At 41.4% G+C, this 18,708-nt stretch overlaps 1 protein-coding gene across 6 annotated transcripts in view; it reads right to left on the reverse strand.

Moving 5' to 3' along the window:
- LOC104121621 (transportin MOS14) overlaps positions 1 to 18,708 on the reverse strand; it is a 98,015-nt gene that overhangs the window by 21,719 nt on the left and 57,588 nt on the right. For all 6 annotated transcript variants that reach the window (XM_070195928.1, XM_070195927.1, XM_070195930.1 and 3 more), the window contains 4 exons: positions 15,286 to 15,421; positions 14,541 to 14,690; positions 13,156 to 13,241; positions 12,171 to 12,358 (listed from right to left, as the gene is read on the reverse strand). In XM_070195928.1, coding sequence (XP_070052029.1) covers positions 12,171 to 12,358; positions 13,156 to 13,241; positions 14,541 to 14,690; positions 15,286 to 15,421 — 560 coding nt within the window. The remainder of the gene's footprint in view (positions 1 to 12,170; positions 12,359 to 13,155; positions 13,242 to 14,540; positions 14,691 to 15,285; positions 15,422 to 18,708) is intronic.

Raw genomic sequence — 18,708 nt, forward strand, 5'->3', positions numbered from 1 at the left:
TAAATGTACAAGCAAGTATCTTGTATTGAATAAGGCTATGGGTGGGAATAATAGAGGCTTTTCTATTATTATTTTTTTTTATAAGGTAAATTGTATTAATCAAAAGGGAGAAAAAAACTCCCGTATACAAGAAGTATACCAAAAAGTAGAGAATTTACATCAAAACATGATTCTCTACAAAAGACGCCCAATCTTCTAAACAACTAGGGGCTATATGAGTGCACTAAAAAGCGATCAAAGATAAAAGCCTATTCTTAAGATGTGAAAAAGGAGACTCAATCCCATCAAAAGCTCTCCTATTTCTCTCCCCCCAAACTATCCACATGAGAGCTAGCGGGGCGAACTTCCACGCCTTTTGCTTTCTTCTTCTGCGAGAACCGGCCCAGCTATGTAACATTTCCTTTACAGTGCTTGGCATCACCCATTGAACACCAAAAAGATTCAGGATTGCCCTCCACAAGCCCGAGGACACAGGGCAATACAACAAAAGATGATTAACTTCTTCCCCTGAGCTTTTACACATGTAGCACCAACTAACAAGTGTAATTCCTCGCTTTCGCAGATTTTCCGCAGTTAAAGATCACTCCCCTCGCCGCTAACCATGCAAAGAAACGCACCATCGCGGGCGCTTTAGGAATCCAGATCGAGGAGTATGGAAAAGTGGCCTCCTCTCTCACCAACATACTCTGGTAAAAGGACTTTACGGTGAACAAACCATCGCCACGTAGCCCCCATCTCCAAGAATCACAAGGTGGCTGGGGCTTGTCTTGCCCATATAGCAGTAGCAACAAATCTTGGAGCTTCGCAATCTCCCAATCTTGCATGTTCCTTCTAAATGAGAGGTCCAATACTACCCCCCCTTCGTGCTCCTTGCGAATCTGTTGGACCATCAGTTCCTTCTGATTTGAAACTCTGAAGACGTAGGGAAAGAGACTCTCAGAGTAACCTCTCCACACCACCTGTAATTCCAGAAGCTGATTCTCCGTCCATCTCCCACCCTGTAAGTGATGTTGCCATTGAAGGCTTCCCAATTCTTCATGATGCTCCTCCACATGCCACACCCAAAAGGAGCTGTTATTGCCTTAGTCCTCCAACCCCCTCCTGTGGAATCGTACTTTTCTACTATGACCTCCCTCCATACAGTATGCTCTTCTACCCCGAATCTCCATAGCCACTTCCCCAACAACGCTCTGTTGAATACCCTAAGAGCTTTTACTCCAAGTCCACCCCACTTCTTTGGGGAAGTGATTGTGTGTCAATTCACTAGATGAAACTTTCTAGTTCCATCCACCGCATCCCAAAGGAAATTCCTTTGTAGCCGCTCCAGTTTTTCTGTGATGATCACGGGAGCTTGCAACAGGGACATGTAATAGGTGGGCATACTCAATAAAGTGCTTTTAATAAGCACTTCCTTGCCGCCTTTTGACAAGTACCGTTTCTGCCAGCCTGCTAATCGTTTTTCAACCCTTTCGATCACTGGGTTCCAAACCGTAGTATCCTTATGCGACGCGCCCAATGGGAGACCCAGGTAAGTAGTGGGAAGAGAGCCCGTCTTACATCTGAGAACATAAGACAAATCATCAATGTTAGCAACCTCACCCACCGGGAAAACCTCACACTTGCCGAGGTTGATTTTGAGCCCTGATATTATCTTAAACCACTGCATGACCTGCTTCAGGTAGGTCAACTGATCCATATCGGCATCACAGAAAACTAGGGTGTCATCCGCAAATAGCAAATGAGACTCTTTGGGCACTGAACACTCCGATCGGAGCTGCGAATCCTCTCAAGAAGCCTCCGCCCGCCGCACGATCCATCATTTTACTGTTAGTTTACATATATGTATAGTGTAGTCTTGTCCCACATTGGAAGGGGAGTAATATCTCCTTGTAGTGTATAGCTATAAATAGGGACCTTTTGTATTATATTTATTATCTAATATCAATAACATATTTTTTCCCGTGCCATCTCACATGGTATCAGAGCAATAGTGAGATACCCGTCGCTGTGCATCATTCCAGCGACTTCCGGGAAGAAAGAACTCTTCGCCGTGCAATTTTCTGGCGACTTAGAAGGCTGTCCGTAAGCAAATCACTTTTTGTTGGTGTTGTGCAAAAACCAACACCACCACAAGACTCCTCAGGCTCCAGCGACCAAACCCCAGTCAACCCCACCGGAAAACATACGTCCACACGCCCTCACGGGCCTGGAAAAGAAAAAAATTTCCGGCGGGATATGACCAATGCGCCGGCGCGTGAGCACTGTTCCGGCCAGATTTTGAAAACGTTCCAGTTGAACAGTAGGATCGCCCGGTAATTCCGATCCTACCCTCACTGGTTTTGTTTCATTCCGACCACTTTGAGTTTTTTCCGTCAACTACAGTAATTCCGGCGCAGAACAATGTTCTGTTTTCCTGCTGTAAACAGTGTTTTTCAAGGTATTTCTTCAGTTTTCTCACCGAAGTTACTTATTTTCACTATTTCAAGCTAAACCTACTACTACAAATTATAGCGACATGGGAACCGATGCTTTGAATAGTCGGATGGTTTTTTTAGCAGATTATATTAAGTTCCTTCAGTACAAAGCATGTAAGCAGACATCTTCTGAGATAGCTTCTGTTGTTCAAACAGGTAATAGCGTGACTTGCTTCTCCCAATCTTCATCCTCTGAGTCTTGGGTCATTGATTCAGGTATATCAGATCATATTTTTGGTAACAAATCTTTTTTCACTACTATTTCGTATTCTCAATCTCTTCCAAAAGTTACAATGGCCAATGGGTCTCAAACCATGGCAACTGCAATAGGTCAAGCAAGCCCACTTCCTTCCTTACCTTTAGATTCAGTCCTTTATGTTCCCAATAGTCCTTTTAATCTCATAGTTGTTAGTCGCTTAGTCAAATCATTTAAATGCGCTGTTTTATTTCTTGATGACCATGTTTTTATACAGGAACGCAGTACGGGGCGGATCATTGGTACCGGGTGTGAATCAAACGGACTTTATTACCTTATCCTTGCTAAATCACATGGACTCACATCTTGTCTTCCTTCTACAACTTGTCCTGTTACTGATTCACCAGATTTATTACATAAACGGTTGGGACATCCCAGTTTGTCAAAACTTAAGAAAATGATATTCGGTTTATCTCACTTGTCAGCTCTAGAGTGTGAGTCATGTCAGCTTGGTAAGTATACCCGCTCCCATTTCCCTCGGCGTCTTGATAATCGAGCAGAGTCACCTTTTACTTTAGTCCATTCAGATGTTTGGGTTCTTAGTCGGGTCAGTTCCACCTTGGGATTCCGCTACTTTGTCAGTTTCATTGATGATTATTCCAGGTGCACTTGGATATTTTTGATAAAAAATCGATCTGAGTTGTTTTCTATTTTCAAGACTTTCCACGCTGAAATTCAAAATCAATTTGGGGTTTCTATTCGCACATTTCGTAGTGATAATGCCCGGGAGTATTTGTCTTCCCCATTTCATCAGTTTATGAAATCTCATGGGATTATTCATCAAACATCTTGTCCGTACACATCTCAACAAAATGGGATAGCTGAAAGAAAGAATAGACATCTTATTGAAACTGCTCGTACCCTACTCATACAATCTCATGCTCCGTTGCGTTTTTGGGGGGATGCAGTTCTTACATCTTGCTATCTTATTAATCGTATGCCATCTTCAGCTATCCAGAACCAAGTTCCATTCTCTGTCATGTTTCCCCACTTACCTTTGTTCTCTCTTCCACCTTGTATCTTTGGAAGCACTTGTTTTGTCCATAACCTTATTCCAGGAACAGATAAGTTCGCTCCTCGTGCTCTTAAGTGCGTATTTCTGGGTTTCTCGAGAACACAAAAGGGGTATCGATGCTACTCTCCTGACCTCCAGCGGTACCTTATGTCCGCTGATGTTACCTTCTTTGAAACCCAATCATACTTCACATGTTCAGGTCATCACTTAGATATTTCTAAGGTACTACCAGTTTCATCTTTTGGAGATTCAGTCACTCCAGCTCCACCACTTATAGCTCCAGTTGTAGCTCCACCACCTACAGCTCCAGTTGCAGCTCCACCACCTATGGCTCCAGTTCCTCCACATAATCCAGTTCAACCTTCTGCAGCTCCACTACTCTTGACTTATCATCGTCGTCCACATCCAGCATCAGGCCCAGGTGATTCACGCCCCGCATCAGATTTTGCACCTACTGCGGACTTGTCTCCTCTTAGTCAACAAATTGCACTCCGCAAAGGTGTACGATCCACACTTAATCCTAATCCCCACTATGTCGGTTTAAGTTATCATCGCCTGCCGTCACCTCATTATGCTTTTATATCTTCTTTGTCTACTGTTTCTATCCCTAAGTCTACAGGTGAGGCACTATCTCATCCAGGATGGCGACATGCTATGATTGACGAGATGTCTGCTTTACATGCGAGTGGCACTTGGGAGCTTGTTCCTCTTCCTGCAGGTAAGTCTACTGTTGGTTGTCGTTGGGTTTATGCAGTCAAAGTCGGCCCGGATGGCCAGGTTGATCGGCTTAAGGCTCGTCTTGTTGCAAAAGGATATACTCAGATTTTTGGGCTTGATTATAGTGATACTTTCTCTCCCGTGGCTAAAGTAGCATCTGTTCGTCTCTTTTTGTCCATGGCTGTTGTACGTCATTGGCCTCTTTATCAGTTAGACATTAAGAATGTTTTTCTCCACGGTGATCTTGAGGAAGAAGTTTATATGGAGCAACCACCTGGTTTTGTTGCTGAGGGGGAGTTTAATGGTTGTGTGTGCAGATTGCGCAGGTCACTATATGGTTTGAAACAGTCCCCTCGAGCTTGGTTTGGTAAGTTCAGCACAATTATTCAGGAGTTCGGCATGACTCATAGTGAGGCTGATCACTCTGTGTCTTATTGGCATTCTGCTCCTAATATGTGTATTTATCTAGTGGTTTATGTTGATGATATTGTTATTACTGGCAATGATCAAGATGATATTACTAATCTGAAGCAACATCTCTTTCAGCACTTTCAGACTAAGGATCTGGGCAGATTGAAGTATTATCTAGGTATTAAGGTCGCTCAGTCTAGCTCAAGTATTGTTATTTCACAGCGGAAGTATGCCTTAGACATTCTTGAGGAGACTGGAATGATGGGTTGCAGACCTATTGACTCTCCTATGGATCTGAATGCTAAGCTTCTGCCTGGACAGGGGGAGCCTCTTAGAGACCCTACGAGATATAGGAGGTTGGTTGGCAAATTGAATTACTTCACAGTGACTAGACCTGACATTTCTTTTCCGGTGAGAGTTGTAAGTCAGTTTATGTATTCTCCCCGTGATAGTCACTGGGATGCAGTTGTTCGCATTCTTCGGTATATAAAGTCAACTCCAGGCAAAGGATTACTATTCGAGTATCAAGGCCACGAGCTGATTGTTGGGTACACAGATGCTGATTGGGCAGGATCTCCTTTTGATAGACGTTCTACGTCTGGATATTGTGTTCTAGTAGGAGGTAACTTGGTCTCGTGGAAGAGCAAGAAACAGAATGTAGTTGCTCGATCTAGCGCCAAAGCCGAATATCGGGCCATGGCTATGGCGACGTGTGAGTTAGTTTGGGTCAAGCAGTTGCTCAAGGAGTTAACGTTCGGAGAAATCAGTAAGATGGAACTAGTGTGTGATAACCAAGCTGCTCTTTATATTGCGTCAAATTCGGTGTTCCATGAGAGGACTAAACACATTGAGATCGACTGTCACTTTGTCAGAGAAAAAATACTTTCAGGAGATATTGTTACAAAGTTTGTAAAGTCGAATGATCAACTAGCAGATATTTTCACTAAGTCTCTTACTGGTTCTCGTATTAGCTACATGTGTAACAAGCTCGGTATATATGATCTGTATGTACCGGCTTGAGGGGAAGTGTTAGTTTACAGATATGTATAGTGTAGTCTTGTCCCACATTGGAAGAGGAGTAATATCTCCTTGTAGTGTATAGCTATAAATAGGGACATCTTGTATTGTATTTATTATCTAATATCAATAACATATTTTCTTCCGTGCCTTCTCACAACTTAGAGCATCCATCACTAGAATGAATAGCATGGGGGATAGGGGGTCACCTTGCCTGAGACCCCTGGAGCTGCCAAAGAAACCACACGAGCTACCATTAACCAGGACAGAGAATCTGACTGAGGAAATATAGAACTTGATCCACCCCCTCCATCTTACCCCAAACCCCATCCGCATCATAATGAAATCCAGGAACTCCCAATTTACATAGTCGAAAGCCTTCGCAAGGTCCAACTTGCATAGTAAGCCAGATTCCCTATTTTTTCTTCTGGAGTCTACAAGTTCATTTGCCACCAAAGCAGCGTCCAGGATTTGCCTACCTTCCACAAACGCATTCTGGGAGGACGAAATAGACACGTCAAGAACCTTCTTGAGTCTAATGGAGAGCACTTTAGAAATGATCTTGTAAATGCTCCCCACGAGACTAATAGCTGTGTAGTCTCTGATAGAAGATGCACCTTCTTTCTTAGGCACAATAGTAATAAAAGAAGCATTGATACTTCTCTCGAAAACACCATTCACGTGGAAGTATTCAATAGCTTCCATCAACTTTCCCTTAATGGTGTCCCAACAGAGCTCGAAGAAGGCCAAGGAGAAACCATCCGTCCCAGGGGCCTTATCACCAGCACAACTCGACACAGCCTCATGCACCTCCTCCTCTTAGAAAGCCCTTTCTAGCCACTCACTGTCTCCCTCCCCTATGTGGTTGAACTCTATTCCCTCCAAAGTAAGCCTCCAACTAACTTCCTCTTTGTATAAGTTCTCATAAAACCCACTATCGCCCTTTTTACCTCCTGTTCTCCCTCAATCCTCACCCCATCCACAACTAAGGACTCTATAAAGCTTCTCCTTCGATTTGCAACCGCAACCTTGTGGAAAATTTGGTATTCGAATCCCCCTCCTTTAACCAGAGCGCCCTCGATTTTTGCCGCCAACTAGTCTCCTAAGCTATTGCTAACCTGACTATTTCCCTCTTAACCTCTCCCAATCTCGCTTTCTCGGATTCATCTAGCTCTCTCGCCCCTTACCCTCTCTCTAATTCCCCCAATTCATGCATAAGCTCCCTCATTTTAACTTCTACCCTCCCAAAAACCTCCTTATTCCACCTAATAATATCTCCATTGAGCAATTTAAGTTTCTTCGAAAGGCGGAATGAAGGTGTCCCTGATACCCCGTAACTTGTCCACCATTCTTTCACTTTGTCACCAAATCCTGGCACTTTCAACCACATGTTCTCGAATCGGAAAGGAGCACGCACCCCCCTCCCTCTGCTTCCATCTAGCAAGATAGGTAAATGATCCGAAGTCAGCCTAGGTAAAGGAATTTGCAGCACATTCGGCACCCGCTCATCACAGGAAGGCGATATAAGAAATCTATCAAGTCTAGACCTTGAGTTGGAATCCTTCGCTCTGGCCTAAGTAAACCTTTCCCCTGACAGAGGAAGGTCAATGCGAAAGTGATCGTTGATGAAGTCAGAGAACTCCTCCATGGCCCTCGAAATCAGGCTACACCCTAATCTCTCCTCCGGGAATCTAATAGTGATAAAATCTCCCCTAGAACCCATGGAATGACCCATTCCCCCATAACATTGGCCAGTTCCTCCCAGAAAGCCACCTTGGACCCTTCTCCTACCGGTCCGTACACTCCCCCAAATCCCCACTCCACCCCACTCATTCTATCTTTGACAAGAGCTGCTAAAGAAAAAACTCCCTTCTTGATCTCATTTACCTCCAAGCTTCTATCATCCAACATAAGAAGAATGCCCCCGACACTTCCCGCTGCTGGGACCCAGTCATATTTCACCCAACTACCTCCCCGGACACTCCTCACAATCGCATCCGACAAAACTTCCATTTTGGTCTCCTGAAAAAACAAACTAGGTTGGCAACCCACTCTCTAACTCCCCACTTTGATGATGGCCCTTTTGTTTGGGTCATTCATCCCCTCACATTCCATGAAAGAATCTTAACTTCCATAAGTAACAATAACCCCCTTTTCCCCATCCCCCCTAGCCGAGCTCCCTTCCACCCTGTCACACACCCGACCCCTTCTCTGGTACACCACTACATCCCCTAAATTTTTTTGCTTATCACCTTGTCCCAACTCACTCTCTGCACCATCATGAAAAGAGTGTTGCTCAATCTCCCTCAACAGTTCTAACACACTATCTTCCTTCCCTTCAAAAGAAACACCTAAAAACTTTCCAAAGTTTAATAGTTTTTCCTCCATCCAAAAGGACATATCCCCTCCTCCAATCCGCGACGAAATTGGACTGGCGTCTTCTATATGTACCTTTTTCTTGCTCCTACTGGAGGAATACAAGACCATAGCATTGCTAGCAATAGAGACTTTAGGTGCCAGAAGGATTTCACCATTTCCTTGAGAGGCACCTTGGTGAAGAAATACCACTGTGTGAAACACCGTTGTCAGAAGAAGAAGGAGCGACTGTTCCCATGTGCTTAGGAGCCTTATCAGACGCAACTTGAAATAATCTGGGCCCCTTAGGATCAATTCTAATAGAATTGGGAAATGTTGTTGGGCCCATGTGTGGAGGCCCAGGCCTATACTTGCTGAAAACTTTGTCGGACCTATGATAAGAGGACCGGCCCATTCTGCCTTTCCAGCACGCATCAGTAATCCAGGGGCATTCACGTCTTTTCCTCCTGATAAAATTTTGTCTTCTTCTCCCAAATTCAAACCCCCCGTCTCTTCTCGATCTAACGTCTGATTCCGACTTAATCCACTGACCCGGAGAGTCCTCCCCTCCCTTTAGAGACTGATTTCCCCTCCTCTCCCTTCTATTTGACCTTTCCTTTTCTTTCGCCACTACCACAGGCATAAAGATAGAGCGAAATTTAGGGCTTAATCAAACCCTCTAGTTCAAGTAGCCATCTTCAACCACAGTGGAGACAGGGATTCTGCCCCCTTTCCTCACCACTATCCTCACTCACGAGAGATCGTGTAGGCTGCAAGTGACATCAATAAAACCCTCACAGATTTTCCCAATCTTCTTGAATAGGTCAAGACACCAAAAGATGCACCGGGAGACCCACCATATTGACCATCAATGTTTCGCCAGAGAAGTGAGGGTCGAGACACCCATCGTGCTCCACCCATCTATCTAGCTTTAAGAAGTTCCCGTCGAACCACATATTTCCTCTGACAAGAATTTCTGAAGCTTGAGACTCGTCGACAAATCGAAAGAGATATTGCGTGTTCCTTAGTTGCGATATTTTCAGCCCGTCTTTGACGTTCCATGCCTCTGCTGCCCAGTTCCTAACAGCTTCTGGAGAACCAACCCATTTGGAGAAAGACCCAATCAAACAAGAGTCCAAGAAACCTTTACGCCTGAGAGTGTGCTCCTCGGACAACGAGAAGTGTGGCTCCTGCCCTACGTCAAGCTTTCGCTGGCATCTTCCCCCAAGTTCGAGGGCTGGCCAAGATGCAGCTTTACTAAAAGACATGCTTTCCAGCTTTCTAGATTCTAGGGAGAAGTAGGAGCTTCTCTCTCTAGAGTCCATCATATCTAAATTCGGTTGTCCCAAAATACTATTTGTAGCTCCGGTGCTGCATGATGCCAGAAAAATCATTGAAGGTCGCCGGAATCTGAAGATTTTCGCCGGAAAATAGAAAATATCTTCTGTTTTTGGAGGAACTGGGATGGGTAGGCTCGGAAAAGCCTCGCAAAGAGGCAGGCTGAAGAAGTATTGAGACCTAGTCGGAAAGAAGCCTCACACCTCGCCGGAAAATAGTGAAAGTCGTCGGATTTTGGAGATTTTTGAATGGGAAGGCTCGGAACAGCTTCGCGGCGAGGCTGTCTGAAGAAGAAAAGTTGAGATCTGGCCGAGATAACCCTCGCGCACTGGCGCGTGGCTGAGAGGTCGCCAGAACTGGGCCGCGCGTGAGGGCGCGTGAGTTGTCGTACGCCGGAGATTCTAGCTAGGTTTTGGTCGCGGTAGGCTTGTCTCTTGGAGGGTGGTGGTACAATCCTAGGATTCATGAAAGAGAAAAGTCTTGGCCTAAGTGCCTGAGAGCATTCTCCGGCGTTATCATAATCTTTATATCTCTTAAACGAAAAGCTTTTGGGCAAAAAGGAGTCAGTTTTTCCATCTCTCGATGGATTCCGAGGGTAACGTGAACAATGTGCTCTCTAACTTGACTAGGTGCGACGGGAAGGGGGTGATCCGATGACTTACGAATTTGAGGAAGAGGAAGATTACATGTGCCAGTTGGTGCTTCATGTGTAAAAGCTTGGAGAAGACGTGAATCGCCTCCTTTTACATTGCCTAATAGCGCCTCGCTAGTGGTTGGAAATACTGTCATGGTTAAGGCTTGAGCTGGTGATTCTATGCCCTCCAATAATAAAATTTATCACTCTATATTAAAAAACATATGTTTTTGTAAGGTTTTCTACTTTTTGGTTTAGTCCTTGTATATGGGTGTTTCCATGCCCTTTAATAATAAATTTTTATTACTTTATATAAAATAAAATAAAAAGAAATGGGTCACCTGTACTAGCAAAACCGTGAGGCTACTACTTGAATTAATACATAGACAGATTAATCGCTCGTGTGTGGTGGAGCTTACTCCTATCCAATCGTTCTAGAAGTTGGAGTCGGTAGCGTATAAGCGTCCCTAGCTAGAAGGGGATTAGGAAAGCAGTTACTAGTTAAAAAACTTTTAATGGACCCTATTGCTACGTTATAGACAATGCGTACCGAAAGTACCGTACTCGTAATTATATTTGTTTATCTATGGAACTATGTGCTTTAGTATTTTCGAACCTGTGTGTCGCCTATCCTCCTTGGATGGAGTAACCATTTATTGAATCAGTAGACTCACCCCTCTTGTTATATTTTACATACGTTGAATTGGGTTACTGTTGAATTGATAATTAACAACTGGTTTTGACATGTCTTTCGCGAAATCCGTCGGATAACAATATTGCATAGTCCCTTGCTTATGCAACAATATTGGAGATGTATACTTAGGTTTACAATCGAATTAGGCCTACTAGTTGATACAGGGACTAGGATGGCTCCGAGAATAGGGTAGACTCGGTTCTACTTACAGCAAAACTTGGGAAGGTCATGCTTGGGACAAATCCCTAGGCGCGGATCATGACCTCGATTTGGATCATGACAAAATCTGTTCCTTTTCCTTCTGGTTTTGATTTCTTGTCCTTTACTTCGTTATATACTACTTAGCATGAAAAGATGCCATTTTTTCAATGACACATGAAAATGAAAATTTTTAGATACAACAACAACAACAACCTAGTATAATCCCACTAGTGGGGTCTGGGGAGGGTAGTGTGTACGTAGACCTTACCCCGACCCTAAGGTAGAGAGGCTGTTTCCGATAGACTCTCGGCTCCCTCCCTCCAAGAACTCCCCACCTTGCTCTTGGGGTGATTCGAACTCACAACCTCTTGGTTGGAAGTGGAGGGTGCTCACCACTAGAGCAACATCTAAAAACTATGTTGTGGTGCAGAAGGTGACAAAAATTACTTGTATAAATATAGAAAAGGATAGGTAACAATTGGTAAGCCTCCTATATCTTGGAAAATTTTCAATTTCATCAAAGGAGAGGTAGAGGTGTGAGAGGTTGGCGTTGGAGGCCTAAGGAGGGATAGAGGTAGGCCGAAGAAGTATTGGAAAGAGGTGATTAGGCAAGACATGGAGATGCTCTAACTTACCGACGACATGATTCTTGATAGAAAAGTGTGAAGGTCGAGGATTAGAGTAGAAGGTTAGGTAGCCTAGTGTTTTCCTTGTTCATACCAGTAGTATTCTCGTATTTTATTGGTCTTGGGTTTCTATTACTACCTGTTGTTTCTTTCATTTCAGTCATCTTACTATCTTGTTCTTATTAATGCTTCTTTTCCATGGCTTCTTACTGTTGTTTCTTGCCGTTTTTCTTTTCATTACTGTTGTGCTTATGCTTTCTAAGCCGAAGGTCTCTATTGGAAACAACCTCTCTATCTCCACAAGGTAGGGGTAAGGTCTGCGTACCCACTACCCTCTCTAGACCCTACTATGTGGGATTATACTGGGTATGTTATTGTTTGTTGTATCAAAGGTTTTAAAGAATTTAAAAAAAAAAATCAGAAAAGAAGTACCCGATGACTGAATTGCTTGCGAAAGAGCTCTGCATGCTGCCATAGATAGAACAGCATTTCCAATGTGTTCCGACTGAAAAAGTTTTTCTAACATTTGCCAGAACACTCCTAGAAGCGGAATAAGAGGATCATCCAAATCCGAACCAGTAGAAGACTCTGTTACCAGATGGCTGAATACAGTTCCCAACCTGACCAATTAGCCAACGGCTTCGCTTAGAAAGGTATATGAATGAAAAGTATTGACCAGCAGGTTATTCATAGAAGTCCTTTACAGAAGGGGAAAAACAAAAATTCAGACTCCTACTGACCTTCATAGAAAAAGTGGTTTTGCAGAATGTACACCAAACACCTTCTTTTAGACTCTTTGTGGTAATTAAGACAGACTTCACAGAGAACAAAATGGAAAAACGTATAGCAGCAAATAGTACACGTGATGATACAAATAATGCAGAATACATTCGAAAAAAATAAAAATAAAACTGAAAAATTAAGTTGTTATTCTACAGAAGGGTTCTCAACAAAAACATTATTCATCTTTAGGGATTAGGGAACACAACGGAAATCATAATATCACTTCTGATATCTTTCTTTTGAATCAGTCATGTGGAGGGTATTGGTTCACTTTCAAAGTAAATGCTATGTAATGACTCAATTTTGTGCTAGGTTTTGTGCTTTCGGGAAGAAAAGAAGGTAAGGTTTTATCTCCCTCCTTTTACGAATGGCATACTACCAGGAAATTCTCAGATGAGGTATTGGTCCAACAACGGCAGAAATTTTCAAAATTGGCAATGTGCTATCCGGTGATAGTCTTGCACAGAAACTAGAGAGCAGAATAACATAGAACAAGAATTTTGTAAATGTTACATGTCAATTACTCTCACCAGCAACGGCATGCAAACCTTACTAATAAAAAATATTAAGAATGGAAAAATATTTAAAATGCAGATGCAAACAATAATATTGCCCAGTAGCAATTGGTTCAAACCTATGTAAACCCCTTCTTGCGCCATTCACAAACTGAGAATAAGAAGCAGGATTATGCCTTAAAGAGTGGTCTTGATTTTCATCAATCTGAAACAAAGAATTTAATTCCCAGTTAGGTAAGCTTAGAGGACAGTTAATAAACAATTTTCAGTACTATGCATCATGTGCTTTCGAAATGATCCATTTCCACCACTGACGCTGATTCTGGAGAAAGGTGAAACTAAAGGGATAGGGAACAAGGGGGACCGAGCTCAGAGAATGAATGTAGAGAGCAGAACTCGATGGCGTGCGGAGGTGGTCCAGCTGAACCTTGAACTCTAAACCATGGACTACACAACAAACAAAATAATTGCAATAACACTTTATTTAGAAGAGGAAAAAGGAACAGTAACAACACACAGAATGATGAAGAACCTCATAGCTTGCTTGAACTCCTCTACAAGCAGAAGATTGCATTCACACGTAAGGATACACGGAAATGGACTCCTTTAGAGTAAAACCATGTTATCAACATTTTGCTTAGAAGGGAGACCAGGAATTTTCCTCACCGCTGTGAATCTCTAGAGCGCAAAAGAAAAGTTTGTTTCCACGTTTCGCAGCTAGAAAAGCTACTTAACGTGTAGAGCTCGAGGGAAAGAACAAATACATAATTTGTCATTTTATGTGAAGGGGGAGAGGGAAAGACCTTAATCAACTAATAATTCACTGCCTGATTGAATATCGATTATAGGGCACAGTATGGAACATGTATGAGTTGAATGGTTTGTGCTTGCCAGTGTTAAAGAAATGCTCATGTGGTGAAAATTCAAAAGAGAAGAGTGTAGAAATACTGAAATAGAGCACAGAGCATAGAGCATGAGGCGTAGCACTCTTGGTGCTAATGTGCACTATTCGAAAAGAAAGAAACTGAAACAATACAACACAATTATTTTCGCAAATGTTAGAAGCACCTGTGAAATACCAGTTAAATAAAAGAATGAGTGTTTTTTTCCTGTAGAATCATGTTTTTCTATGTTATTTTAAGATCTTGTATACTCTTTGATTATGCAGGGACTATTTCCCTTTCATTTTATTTTCTGAGAAGGAACTACTTCCCTTTCATTTTATAAAACTATAAAATTCATTTTATAAAATATTAGAGCTGATAATTGGTCCATACATAGCATTCACAGCAATAAGACGCAATTTTAGGTGGCATTTAAGGAGACTATCTGACTATGTGACACAGCTCAAAAAAGATTATCTAATACGAAATGTTGAAAGAATTTCAGAAAAGCATTCGGGAAAAGAGAGAGAACAGTCTTTGTAGAACCACAATATAGTTATATAATATTATAAGTTCATGACATGACAAGAGACACAAGAAGGGAAAGAAGATGAACTTACTAGTTTGCCAATAGCTTCATAGCAAGGGGAGACCAATCTAGCTAACAAATTATTCTTCAGCTCCTTGTTAGGTAGGGAACCAAGTAATAAAGCGATCGCGCTGACTACTTTTTCTTCATCCTCTAGAGGCAAATGCCTCTCATCCAAACTCTAAGAAAAGTATGTCAAACACAAGGAACAAGAGAAACAAAACAATTACACTTTAATTATCACTCCAATAAAAGATAAACCAAAACTTACCGATCAAAGAAACAAGAGAAATATCTATACTTATTACTAAAAGGTGAGCAAGACAGTGCAACTGAATTATTATGTTTATCAACTTTTTGTCCTAAAATATCCCTCCAATCACCCCTACTATCAAGAAAAAGAAAAAGGGTGATAAGATCATAATATTGAAATGAATAGTTATTTTCTTTTTGATTGTTAAAATGGATAGTTATATTTTCAACTCCACTCACTTTCTATATCAACTATCTTATGCTCTTTTTTCTATTTCCATTTTAAATTTTCATTAAATTTCAATAAACTATGAACATATATACACTACAAGTACGTGACGTCCAGTTAATAATATTGGACCATCATTTCAAACCATTGACTTAATAACCAAAGCTGGGTTTTTTCACCTGAGAATGATACTGCAATACAAAACTGACGCAGCAGCATATACTCAAAAAACAAAGACCTAACACCTTCAGGTAAAAAAGATTTTGAGACACCATATGGTTTATATAGGACAAACCTCTGCAATCCAAAGTAAGATCTCCAAACTTGAATGCTCATGCATAGGTGCAGTGGCATCTTCACATAACTTGAGCAAAGCACTGGCACAAGCAGCCGAACATAAAGGTTCTGAGATGCCCGTTGCAAGAAATAATCTGAAAATAACATATAGATATTCATGGACAAGGTACAATAAACCACCCAAAAACAAGGGGAAAAAAGAGAGATGTGGTTGATAGTGGGCAAAAGAATTAGTTTTCACCTTCAGAAATAGAATGAAAACTTTGCAGAAGCAATGAGTCGGGAGGATAGTGTTTGAGGAAGTGTAGGAGGAGGAGAAGGCAATTCATGGTATTATACAAACAACTGTAGAAAAAGTACGTTGTGAAAAACAGGATGCGGGGAATCAATTTTAACCAAATAGGAGAGGTGGTTCTCAAAAGAGAAAGTTTGGGAGCAGGCAAAACTTATGCTGTGGGGAAAGGATAAATCCCCAGCCCCATTCGGTGAAGCTTTCTTCTAGCAGGTAGGAGCACAGTAAAGACAAATTACATAGTACTCACTTCATTCATTTTATATCCCTTAAGAAGTTGATAAGAGCAACAATATTGTTTTGCTTTGCAATTATAACAAAGAAAGAAGGGGATTCTCCATTAGAGCATTTGACCTGTAAGTTCTATAGAAAAATAACAAAAAATGTAGTTTTGTAGTAAAATGTATCTAGATTCATTATGTTTCAACATTGTATTCTAATAATGTAACGACCCAACCAGTCGTTTTGAGTCCTAGCGTCCCGTTGTGCGATTTGAGACCTTGAATAGGTTCATATGATGTTTTATGACTTGCATGTATGATTGGTTCGGGTCCCGAGAGGTTCAGAAGTAATTTGGAGTACTTAGTTCCTAATTAGAGGCTTTAAGTTAAGAGAGATACCAAAGTCAACATTTTGAGTAAACAAGCTTAGACTCGGGATGGTTTGGAGGGGACCCGCAGGGCTCGAGTGGGTTTCAGCGCGTTTGGAGTAAGTTTTTATAGATTTGAAGTGTTGAAACGTGGTTTTCTGCACTTGACTTGACTTCAGAAGAGAACTGCTCCTAATGTATAAAGAATTTGGTGAAGATACCTCGATGAGAGTTGTAGCCCTTTGAATCTAATTTTCAGAAATTTAAATCGTTCGTCATTCCGACATCTGTACAAAAAGTTTTGACTGTTATTCTAAAAATCTATATTGAAAATTTCAGCACTTGTGTATATAACCCCGTTTCGTACTTGGACTTTATTTTATCACTTTGAAGCTAGTGAGCATGAACTGAGGCGATTTTCGAAGCGATTTTCACCTAAGACGATGGGGCGAGTGATTCTCACTCAAATCTAAGATTATAACATGAATCTATCATTGGTTTTGCCTTCGAATCAGGGATTCAAAAGAGAAAAAGAGGATTTTCGAATGGAAAGTTAAGAAAGTGTATTTTGGGGTTTTGATCACCGATTTGTACTCGATTTGGAAATTAATCACATATTTGGACTCGTAAGGTTATGGGTTAGGTATCTGACTTTTATTTTGGAATTTGACCATATGAGCATGGGCTGACTTTTTGTTGACTTTTGCGATTTTGTTAAAGATAGAAGCTTTGACAATTGGAATTGATTTGACTTCCCTAAGTATTCTTTGAGCTACATTGGGCTCGTTTGACAGATTTAGATCGACAAAAGGCGAATTTTGAAGAATAAAGCTCGCCCGGGATAAAGGTAAGTATCTTGCTTAACCTCGACTTGAGAGAATATTCCAACCGAATGGCTTATGTGCTACATGCTATGTGTTTGGGGGTAACATATACAAGGTGACGAGCGTATATGCTGATACAAGGTTTTCCATGCTTGGAGCAGAATTTAGGCTTCTTTATGCCTTGTTTTGGTACATGCTCTACTTGTGATAGGCTTTAATTGTTGGTATAACTACTTAGAGCTTCTTATTCGTGTTAAAGATCATGTCTAGGCTTTTGATGCTTTATTTGGACATGATGGCTATTTGTATGTTGGATTACATGTTGGATCCATAGTCATACATTATACATATGTATACATCATGCATAGTGATTATCTCTTGTGCACATGCATACATCCCTAAATGTTTATTTCTCTGGTCCATATGGATCATAGATATTTATCTCTTTTGTTCATATGTTTATACTGGGTTGTTGTTGTTGTTCATATGTATATATCTTTGCATATGGTTATATGGACTGAGGTTATGGCACGATGGTTTGTGTCATGCCGGTTAATATGCTTATGGCACGATGGTTCATTTCGTGCGGTTGATATGATTATGACTCTTGTACGGTCTGTTCGGTTAAATATGATTTTGGCACAATGGGACATGGATTGATGATTGATTGTGGAGTTAAAATGATCAGGCACATGGATTTGGATACATCCCTATGGGGTCAAGTGATCATCCATTTCACCTTGGGTCGTGTGTTGCGCAGTGTTATTGGACATCAGGGAGGTGTCAGACACATGGAAGGTATCTGTTGATGTTGAGTTTTGAGTCTTTATTATGCATTGGACATTCTAGACTCATGTATACATGATCACCCATTTTACCTTGGGTCGTGTGTGCGCAGTGTTATTGGCCACCGAGGAGGTGTCAATTGATGTAGAATTTGAGTCTTTATCATGCATGGACATTCTAGACTCATGTAGAAACATCCATGCATATCATCTACATATGCATATTCATGCATTTTACACATGCATAGGACTTGTTAGCTGGTTGTTGGACACTTGGAGGGTATCGGATTGATGTAAAGTTTGAGTTTTTATCACGCATAGACATTCTAGGCTCATGTAGAAGAATTTGAATTAATGCTACTTGTTGCATATCTAAGGGTTTAAAGAGCTAAGAGTCTCTAATAAGGTTGTACTAGGAAGTGTATTTGGAGAACCAAACACTTGGGGAAGAGTCGTAGCAAGCAACTGTGAGAATAAACGTGTTAAAGTTTGAGGGAGGATGTGGACCATCCATTGCTGCACTCAGCCACAAACAAGGGACATTGGTTGACCTGCTTAGAATTCATGGGTGATGGATGCCATGGACTATTAGAGACTTCATTTTGAGCTGGAAATCTAGGAGAAAAAAGAAAAGTATGGGGAGTGGCATGATGATGACTTGGTGCAATTTGCATGTAAAACTATCCCAAAGGAAGAAAAAAAGAAAGTGAAGCAGAATCAAGCTGGTTTAAACAAAGCAAAACTCCAGAAAGAAAGCCACCAGCAATTGTTTTTCGAGAGAAATCTCCAAAAAGCTAATTAAAAACGATAAGACCTCAATATAGGACCCTACCAAAAACTATAGCTGAAGTTTCCAAATTACCCTTACTATTAGTTTTAAACAGTTTTGCAATTAGAGTAATGCAAAAAGGTTCAAAACCAACCCTACAGC

This window comes from Nicotiana tomentosiformis, chromosome 2 (assembly GCF_000390325.3).
Source record: "Nicotiana tomentosiformis chromosome 2, ASM39032v3, whole genome shotgun sequence".
Taxonomy (NCBI): domain Eukaryota; kingdom Viridiplantae; phylum Streptophyta; class Magnoliopsida; order Solanales; family Solanaceae; genus Nicotiana; species Nicotiana tomentosiformis.